The sequence below is a fragment of the Pavona decussata genome, unplaced genomic scaffold, assembly GCF_977016875.1.
Source record: "Pavona decussata unplaced genomic scaffold, jaPavDecu1.1 SCAFFOLD_386, whole genome shotgun sequence".
NCBI classification, from domain to species: Eukaryota; Metazoa; Cnidaria; class Anthozoa; order Scleractinia; family Agariciidae; genus Pavona; species Pavona decussata.
The window spans coordinates 2822071-2831454 of NW_028145758.1; the positions used below are offsets into that span (position 1 = coordinate 2822071).

At 39.8% G+C, this 9384-nt stretch overlaps 1 protein-coding gene and 1 pseudogene across 2 annotated transcripts; one reads left to right on the forward strand and one right to left on the reverse strand.

Annotated features, from left to right (window-relative positions):
- Positions 1-2908: 2908 nt before the first annotated feature.
- On the forward strand, positions 2909-4068 carry LOC146451674 (histone H2A pseudogene; annotated as a pseudogene).
- A 244-nt stretch (positions 4069-4312) lies between these two features.
- LOC146451675 (anaphase-promoting complex subunit 15B-like) lies at positions 4313-9332 on the reverse strand. 2 transcript variants are annotated; one of them, XR_014859981.1, is made up of 5 exons: positions 9156-9332; positions 7345-7416; positions 7069-7188; positions 4393-5117; positions 4313-4350 (listed from the first exon to the last, which is right to left on the reverse strand). XR_014859981.1 is itself a non-coding variant. In XM_085098883.1 (4 exons), exons 1-4 carry the CDS (start codon positions 9282-9284, stop codon positions 5091-5093), a joined length of 348 nt encoding a protein of 115 aa, XP_084955009.1. In that variant the 5' UTR covers positions 9285-9332; the 3' UTR covers positions 4313-5090. The 2 variants fall into 2 exon arrangements, 1 of the variants encoding a protein (XP_084955009.1); XM_085098883.1 differs by having other exon boundaries at positions 4313-5117.
- Positions 9333-9384: the final 52 nt, after the last annotated feature.

Sequence of the window (9384 nt, forward strand, 5' to 3'; positions counted from 1 at the left end):
ATTCCAAATAATGTACCAACCTTTCGTCCCATCGATGAGAAGTTAAAGGCGACTGGCTTCTGTCGTGAACGGGGCTATTAAACTGATGATCAGTTTTGTAAACTACTAAAACAGGAACTCAAGTAAATAAGTACGAAATCGAACCTTATTTCTTTTCCTAAAGTTTAAGTTCAGATCCTCGCTGAATGATGCCTTCTTATAGAGCAAGTGACAGGAAAATAATTTCATCACTTGTCAAGAGAAACCTGCAAAGCTTGAAAGCTACCTTCGTTTTCTCCATCATTGTCTCTCAGTATCTTTCTTTTTCAGCCGATTGCTGCGTTTATTAATTATACATACACTGAAATGAGACAATAACGCCCTCAAGTAGTGCTGACATAAATCATAGTTATGTGCGTACGCGTGTCGTGGTAGAAAATGAAACAAGGAAAATTTCTTCTGAACTTTTTTTGTTTTCTTGCTTTGCCGGGCCTATGACGATACTTTCAAAGAGCCGGTGGCGTCAAGTAATTAAGGTTTTTTGTTTCTTTTGTTTTGTTTTACTTATTATTTTACCTGATTAACTTTTATTTATTTATTGTAATAACGCCTTACAAAGTTAAAGGGTAGTCATGGTTTTTTTTTAACTCTTTTGTTAAAAATGATGAAATAAGCTGAGAGCTTCACTTTATAGCTACAAAATAATTCTAGAACAAAGAGAGGAAATAAATCATTTCAGTTCTTGAAAGGAACAACTCGCGATCTGTTCTAGCGCATTTTGGAAACGAAAATGCGAGAACTTGAAAAATGTCAGCGGAACATTTTTCAACTTTCAATCCATACCGACCTACTGGCCAGAGGCACTTATCGACAGTTTTATTGCGGTGGGGTTAAAATGTATAACTAAACTAGATAACTTTTTTTTGCTGTTGACAGACAAACATTATTGGGTTTTTTAAAATGACCGATCATCAGTGCCAATATTCGCGTGATACTTCCCTGTAAGTACAAAACAAAATAAAAGTCATGAAAAGTCGATAACAAAGTCAGTGGACTTGAAAAACAAACAGATAAAAAAAAGGAGAAAAAACATTGCCAACTGCAACAAAATGAAAAGAGTGAAAAGGACAAGGGCATGCAACGGTTCGTTTCGGTGAATCCCTCGTCTGGAAGGTAAGGCCTCTTAATATTTCGAATTAAGTTTCGGCCGTTTCGTGACACTAGAAAAATAATTCCTTTCGCTTTCGTAGAGGCAAATATCTCGATAAATATGCCAAATGAGTCAGCTTGCCCAATAGCAGCTAGTAGATTCGGGAAACACGATAATTCCGTTCCCTAAAACTTTTTTTATGAACATAAAGTTTTCAGCTGAGGGATCCAAACAGATCATCAAACTGTATTAGTTTATACCAAAACGATCCGCCCCCGAAAGGAACAGCGAATCAATTTAGTTCAGTAGTTGGGGTTAGTACCCACAATTTCTTTTCTTTTCTTTTTTTTTCATATTTTCTTTTAGCCTTTCTCGTTGCTCTTATCTTACTGTTCCAAGTAGAATGACTCTTCCCTGTGCGGATGTTCAGGAAAAGGGGATTCCGCCAGAAGAGGACATCCCTACTATCTGTTCCGAGAGTGCTGGAAACTAGTCTAGGAAAACTGTGAGTTATGAAGAACAAAGTATCCCAGTATCCCGAATGACGTAGGAAAGTGGCTGAGTAGTGCGTCCGAACCGGTGAAAGAGAAGTCCCAAGTTGGAGATCGTCAACTGAGATGGGATCCTCAGTCCGGGGGGGGGGGGGGGTACTTCCTTATAAGAGGCTAATGGGGATAAGCCGCTGGATGGGGTAGCATTTTCACGACTGGATTGACTAGAATGGGGTTGCATTTTCAATAGAGTTACTAGAATGGGGTCGCACATTTTCGGATTTTTGGGGTAAGAAAATTCTATTAAGTAGGGATTCAAAATGGTCTCGGTTAAAAAGTTCAGAAGTTGTTGTTTATTAAATGTAACAATCAATTCATTTTAGGATGACCTATTTAAAGGATTGATAAAGTAGATGTATAAATAGAAAGTGACTTAGTTGGGATCCCGAAAATTACGTTTTCCCAAAAGTGACTAAGATGGGGTCTATAACTGGCTACAAAATAGACTATAATGGTGTACCCTCCCCCCCCCCCCCCCTGGTCCTCAGTATCCTGGCCCGGGTATCCTGGTAGTGGTAACGGTGACTGTAGCTTGGGCAAAGCGCACAGAAGAGTCAAATTTGATCGTAATCCTTGTGAAATTCGCAGTGACAGTACAAACTATCTATTTTTAAAAAAAAACGCGACCAAATAAAGATCTTGTTTATACGCGTCACAGTTGGCTGAGTTGACATTCAAGATCTCGTGATGCTTTCGCGATAAATATAGAGTGAAAAAACGCACGCTATATAACAAACTGGGTCTGGATTTGTCTTCTCTGGTGATTTTCTGCTTGCAACTAGCCATGACACCATAGAAGTCAGGTCAAGTCAAGAAATCATCATAGCCGCGAAGAAAAAAAGTTATTATAATACATATTGGAATCTAGCAAGTCAAATTAAATATGATGTAATGTTAACCTTTAATGACCTTAGATTGAAGAAAGTTTTGCGCGGTAAAAGTAACCGATCTCTATTTAAGTTAAAAGTTGCTTACTTCACATGGCAAGCAGACGATATCGAAAAGTAGATCGAGTTGGTAAGGCCTAAAAATAATTTGATTTTGCCGATAAAATTAAAATCCGAACTTGTCTTTGGCTGTGAATTTGGCAATGTTGTTCACGTGCATAATTAAGAGTGCGGACCTTCGAGGGAACAAGAATACATTTCGATTGGCCAATTGCAAAATAAAAGAAGAAATTTGATTGGTGCATTTCGATCCTAGTCGCTGCTATAAAAACGAAAATTCCTTCACTTGCAACATCAAAACTTCCTTACTTGCTACGACTTTGTAATCGAAATCAAGATGTCTGGACGCGGAAAAGGTAAAGCCAAGGGAACCAAATCGAAGAGCCGCTCATCTCGAGCAGGGCTGCAATTTCCAGTCGGGAGAATCCACCGTCTTCTGCGCAAAGGTAATTACGGCGAGCGAGTTGGCGCTGGTGCTCCAGTTTATCTCGCTGCTGTCCTCGAGTACTTGTCGGCCGAGATCTTGGAACTGGCGGGTAATGCTGCTCGTGACAACAAAAAAAGCAGAATCATCCCTCGCCATCTTCAACTTGCGGTTCGTAATGACGAAGAGCTGAACAAACTTCTCGCTGGAGTTACCATCGCCCAGGGAGGTGTTCTTCCGAACATCCAAGCTGTTCTACTGCCCAAGAAGACTGAGAAGAAAGGCGGAAAGGCTTCCTCACAGAGCCAGGAGTATTAGAAGAACCGACAAAAACAAACAACGGCTCCTTTAGGAGCCACCAAATCTGTATAAAGTCATATCCAACAGTTATTTCTTAGCGAAAGGAAAATTGGTGATCTCGTGGGTAGAGAGTTATGGCGGTTACTGTTTTGGCGCCAAAACCTCGTAAAGTTTTAAGCGGCGGTTGATGATAGTTTAAGACTTTATAATTTCAAAGCCCACAAGAAGTCAGCGAATTTGAATTCTCATCGACCATTTTCAGAATAGTCCAAATTATGGTTTGAAGTAAGCAGTACATGCAGCAACCGATTAACGCTAATCTACGAAGTCAATCGAGGTTTCATCTTGCTCGTTTGTAAGGAAAGTCAACTGGGGGACAACAATCGTTATTGATCAGGAATTACTAACTAGAATCAAAGTTCACATTAATCCAGAGTGGCTTATTCTGGACTTGAGCAACTGCCTCGTAACGTTTCCATTTTCATTGTGTTAGGTCAATGACAATCATTTTCCCATGGCAGATTTTGCTTTGTATGAACTTGGAAAAGTGGGATTTTAGGAAACATTGTATGAACCCTGCAGTAAACGTGCAGCAGTTCAAAAATTTGTCAGCCGTATTTTTTTACAAGTAGCATTTTGTCAAGTCTTTTACCCATTTACAGCCATTCGACATGTAAACAGTATTTGTCAACACAAAATTAAATAGTAGTTGGTCAAGTATGTTTTCAGTTTATTTACATTCAACTTTTAAACGTTTTACAAAGCAATAATTTATTATTTTGCTGCTAAAATACCAAGGACACATTCTTCAGGGCCCGGTTGTTCAAAAGCTGATTAACGCTAATCCACGATCAAAAGTTAACCGAGGTTTTCATCTAGCTCGTTAAGAATTTTTTAAAGGCTAATTTTAAGCCAGTGGGAAAGGAAAGTTTAAGACAAGACTGAGGGACAAAATCTTTCGGAAGAATTCATGTTGGTTAGTAAATAAACTTGAATCAACTGGGCCCAGATGCTACACAACGTGTGCATTAACATGGCAACTGGGAAAGAAGCCTGGGGATTGCCCCTGAATGTTATTTTGACAATAGATGTTGATTCCTGCCTGATCTAAAATACCCTTATTCTTAAAAAAGCAGGTCATTCAATAGTCTGTCAGGAAGAAACTTGATTTTAGTAGAGTATACCATATCCTAGCCTATCTGATAAACAATGGTAATCACTATTAACTGATAGGAGTTGATATCAATAAGAATAATTATTCTTATATTGGTTTTTACATTTTACATCTTGGGTGGTCGTTTACAGGAGGCTTGACTGTATTTTCTTCTCGATGTTGTAAGAGCAATTTCATGTTACAATACAGGCCCATTGACAAATATGTGGGGAGTTTTGACCAAAAAACAAGATCACTGTGACAGTCCTGGGTCTGGGTCAAACATCAAACTTCATACAAGACAAACTAAACTGAGTAAATGAACTGAGTTCATGATAAGTTTTTGGATCGACCAACACATTCCATCCATCTGATTCTGATGTCACTAGGCACCTGACTCCTCTTTCATAGTACTGCCTTTAAGGCCTGGCTGAACTAAACTTGAACCATAGCCGAGACAATACATTGCTATACTCAAACTGGGCGAGCTATAAAGCTATTCGGGAGCTGGCAATTGCCTCAATTTCACCAGCTGTCTCCTCTTTCAGTTCCCGTAGGATCTCCAAGGATGAAGATAACGGGACAACTAAATAAGGCTGGATTCCATCTCAACCTGTGGGATAAACAATGAGAAAAGGATATAAACAAAATTTGTCTACTACTGATCTGAAAAGGTTGTGTTTTTGCAACATCATCAGTGGGTTACAAAAGATAAGGCTCCTGGGCACTGCACACATTCTGAAGCCGCTGTTTCACGTTAAAACTTTTAGCTGAAACTTGTGTGCAACAGCGCTGCAAAGCAAGTTTCAGCAGGCATTGCACCATGTAACATAAAATGTCTAAACCTGTTTGGCAATGTTGAAACTGGTCCAATATGTTGTTACCATGAATCATGGCCGACTTATTCCAGTTTCTGATTGGCTTATGCAGCCTAGCGTGACAAGACGAACAAAACCAGTTTCACAAGTGGTGTTGCAGGGTGATGCTCTTGTTTTTTCACCACTGCGACCGTTGCAAGACATTGCAGAAGTAGAAAACCGTTCTACCTTTCGTGAAACTTGTCTTGCAAAGAAAGTTCGAAAAAGTTTCACGAACCTGACCATGTAACACGGTGCAATGCCTGCTAAAAGTAGTTTCCCAGCGCCAAAAATATGCACAGAAGTTTCAGCTAAAAGTTTCAATGTGTAACGATGGCTTAAGGAAGGTTCTGTCTACAAAATGAACTCGTTAGTGCCTATTAAAAGATCATGGCTTGGTGCCAGTAATTACCACCATTGTCACCCAAGGCTTACTCCCATCTGGTCTCATAGCTAAGTTGGTAGACCAATGTACGATCAAGTCCAGAGGTCGTGGGTTCAATTCCAGCCGAGGTCAAATAGTTTTTCCTTTGTCTCATGTAGCTTCCCATTTCCTTAGTTTTGGGCTAATGCACAGTAGGAAACATACACTAGAGAGTACAGATCTACCATAAGATTTGTGTCTACAGTGATAGCAGCACAACATTCATTTGTACCCAAGTGATGAAGACCTATCATTCCTTAGAGTAGACAACCATTTACAAGCAGAATTAGTTGATGTGTGGGTAGAAAAACAGGAAAAGTTTTAACTTCCATAACATTTTTGCCATTTTTGGAGGCACAAAAAAAGATGAAATTCTGGCAAAATTAACTGCAATGCCCCTAAAATGTTTATAATGCACTCAGGACATAACTTAGTGTGACAATGCAACACAAATTGCATATTGCATGCCCTGTAAGGATGTATATCAACAGCCCAAACATCCTGGTTGTAACTTGTCTGGGTATACATTCAGTTTTATGCCCACACGCTGAAGAGTGGGTTTGTTTACATAAATGAACTCCCAAATGTGTTTTGAAAACACAACTGAGGCAGAAGAAAAGAAAATCCAAAATGCTAGAAATGATCAATAGTTTTTCACAAAAGTGTAGGTTTGATGTCTAAAAAAAAGGTCAAAATTTGGCTTGTTGTCAGACATTTAATGTCCCGTTACGAGGTAAATCCCAGCCTGCATGGCTGTTGTGGCAAACCTCGCCATGAAAATGTTACGTCATTTTCCTGCAGGATTCGGCCTGGGAACATGTTGTTGAAAAGAGAAAAGGCGAGTCCACCATGTTTGTTCTGCCCAGGATAAAAAAATGCCCAACTCGACAATGGCAGGTGCTAGTAATGGGGAGGATTAAGGGAAAGGAGGATTAAGGGAAATTGAGCATGCTCACAAAGTAGTGCCTGCCACGAAGGCTAGGTAAATCTAATGGCACTCCTGACATCAACTTTGTGCACAAATTATGTCTAATGCCATTGTTCCAAATGTGCAGCTCCAGAAAATATCCATACTCCCCCCATGGAAGGTTTTTCATTTTGCACCCCTTGTCCCCCCAGGAAATTCCAGTTTAGCTTCATACTTTGCTTCAAAAATTTTGACTTTTAAGACCCCCCTTCCCATAGGAATTTCTGACGACCTTCCATGGGGTGGGTATGGTTTTTTTCTGGAACTGTTCAATAGCATCAGAAACCCTTCTCCTAAACTATCTATTACTGGTTACCTCTCCTTCAACAGACTCCACATCAGGAGTGCCGGGGCTTTCATACTCATCAGTTTCATCTTCAATTTCTTCAGCTGAGTCATCCTCGTCCTCCATCTCATCATCCTCTTCATCAAGCCTCTATCATTTGGAAGAAGCCAAACGTATAAAAATGAAACACTACTAAAACTTAACAACATCGGAAAAAGTTACGGCAACAAAACCTTCAGAATTTTAACTTCCTTCAGGCAAAAACAAATAACTCCTATTAAATGGAATGGTGTAAACCCAGCTCACCTCTTGTTTGTCTTTGCTCTTAGTCGTCCCTATTGGAGAAATGTCACTGCCTTTATCCAGAATCTTCTTGAGCTGCCAAAAAAAACATATCTACTTGACAGGATTCTAACCTCAGGGCATCCCAATTTTTAGGCCCAAAATCTCGATCAGTCTTTGAAAATGGTTAGCAGGAAAAAAATGGGAAGACCTTCGATCTCTGCTCGAAGGGCATGTATGAGAGGATTTAAATGATTAATAAAAAACTTAGGCCAGATGGAAGTCTTTGCAGATCGAATAAAAAATGAGATCTTCATGACTTTCAAATGCTGATAATAAACATTTCCCAGACACAACTGTAACATCCAAATACCAAGAAAAACCTCTCTGTAAATTTAGGTTTAAGCTTTGTAATTCGCACTGTACAAGACTTTAATTTAAGAATTAAGATTAGCTTTTTCCTATCACAGTGGCTATTCGTACGGCACCCGTACAGCGACTCCTATTTGCTATTCGTACGGGAGTCCGAAGATTTCATAGGATTTCTCTGTAATTCCTGATTCTCGCTTATCCAAATTATTATATTTACCTTTAGAAGGATTAAGCAAATCCAGTGAGTGCCCTTTCTTTGAGCCAGATAAGTTTGCGTACTCTCTGCTCACTAAGCGAACGAGCCACTCGCGACACTTCAAACTTTTTCCGAGCTACATAAATACGCACATGTCACGCAACCTCTTCTTCACAGATCAACTGGCTACAATTAGTACACTGAAGGCTAAAAATGAGCGAAAAGAATTTCTTATACCTTATAAATAGTTTTAATACACTGGCTTGGATCGGGGGGTAAGTGACAACTTGGTAATTCAATGAATTAATTTGAACGGCACATTGGTAATCCCGTACGAATTATTCGCATTTTTGCTATTCATACGGGAATTCTTCTTCCTTCTATAGTAGGCGCAGTTTCAGTCATTGTAGTGAAAATTTATACCTTTGTCAAAAGGAGAGGTGTGTTCTGTTATCTTCAACATAATTTCTGTACGGAAATGCGAGTGTCCAACAGGTAAATTCTTCCAATACGTGTAACTCCCATTTCGCGGCTTTCTGGCTGTATGAATAGCATCACGCAGGTTGGGAATACGGGAGTCCACGGAACTGCTTAAGTTCAGTATACCACCGGTCAGGATCAGTTGTCTGAATTTCTCAGCGTTAGATTCTTCCTTTCGTAGAAAGTCAGACAGCTCGCGTTTAGTTTGTTCAAGGATGGATTCTTCGAACTTAAATTTTCTCCTTCCCAATAAGGTGACGAATGAATCTTGACGGAAACTGTTCCACGAGAGTATGGCTGGACAAGTATTATCTAAGTGTTCAACTATAACATTCAAAACCAGGTTAGCGATTCTTAAATTTAATGATAACTTTTACCGCCGATACTCATAGGAATCCCAAATGAATAGCAAATACCAGTCGCTGTACGGTCTCTTCTAATCGCGTGACGTGTGCGTGAATATTGCGCAAAACAATTTTTAAAGTGTCGCCAGTGGCTCGTTCGCTTAGTAAGCAGAGAGTACGCAAACTTATCTGGCTCAAAGAAAGGGCACTCACTGGATTCGCTTATTCGTTCTAAAGGTAAATATAATAATTTGGATAAGCGAGAATCAGGAATTACAGAGAAATCCTATGAAATCTTCGGACTCCTGTACGAATAGCAAATACAAGTCGCCGTACGGCTGCCGTACGAATAGCCACTGCGTTTTCCTATATAAATAAGCTAGTACTCTTATGTAAACTAAATGAACAAGATTTCAACAGACAAATAAGAAACTAAAACACACCAATGCTGCGTACTCTTCCTCTTCCTTAGACAGAGCGGCATCATCGTCTAACCTCTTTTCCAGAGTGAACCAAAGATCATCAGCGACCCGAGGAAGAAGCGAAGGAAAAGTTGTTGTAGAAGTCGCCATCTTGGAAAATTTGAACTTCCCACAGTATTACCGCTGACCGCTACTGATCTCCAACGCTTCACCGACCCCACCCTTTGCAGAGTCTGGTTTAGGTGGGGGT

Bases quoted from the DNA above. Each gene is read 5' to 3' on its own strand.
- LOC146451675 (XM_085098883.1), bottom strand. From the start codon at position 9,284: ATGGCGACTTCTACAACAACTTTTCCTTCGCTTCTTCCTCGGGTCGCT. The intron at 7,189-7,344 runs GTGAGCTGGGTT...TCCAAATGATAG, and splicing joins AGAGCAAAGACAAACAAGAG to AGGCTTGATGAAGAGGATGA. The intron at 5,118-7,068 runs GTAACCAGTAAT...TTTATCCCACAG, and splicing joins TGGAGTCTGTTGAAGGAGAG to GTTGAGATGGAATCCAGCCT.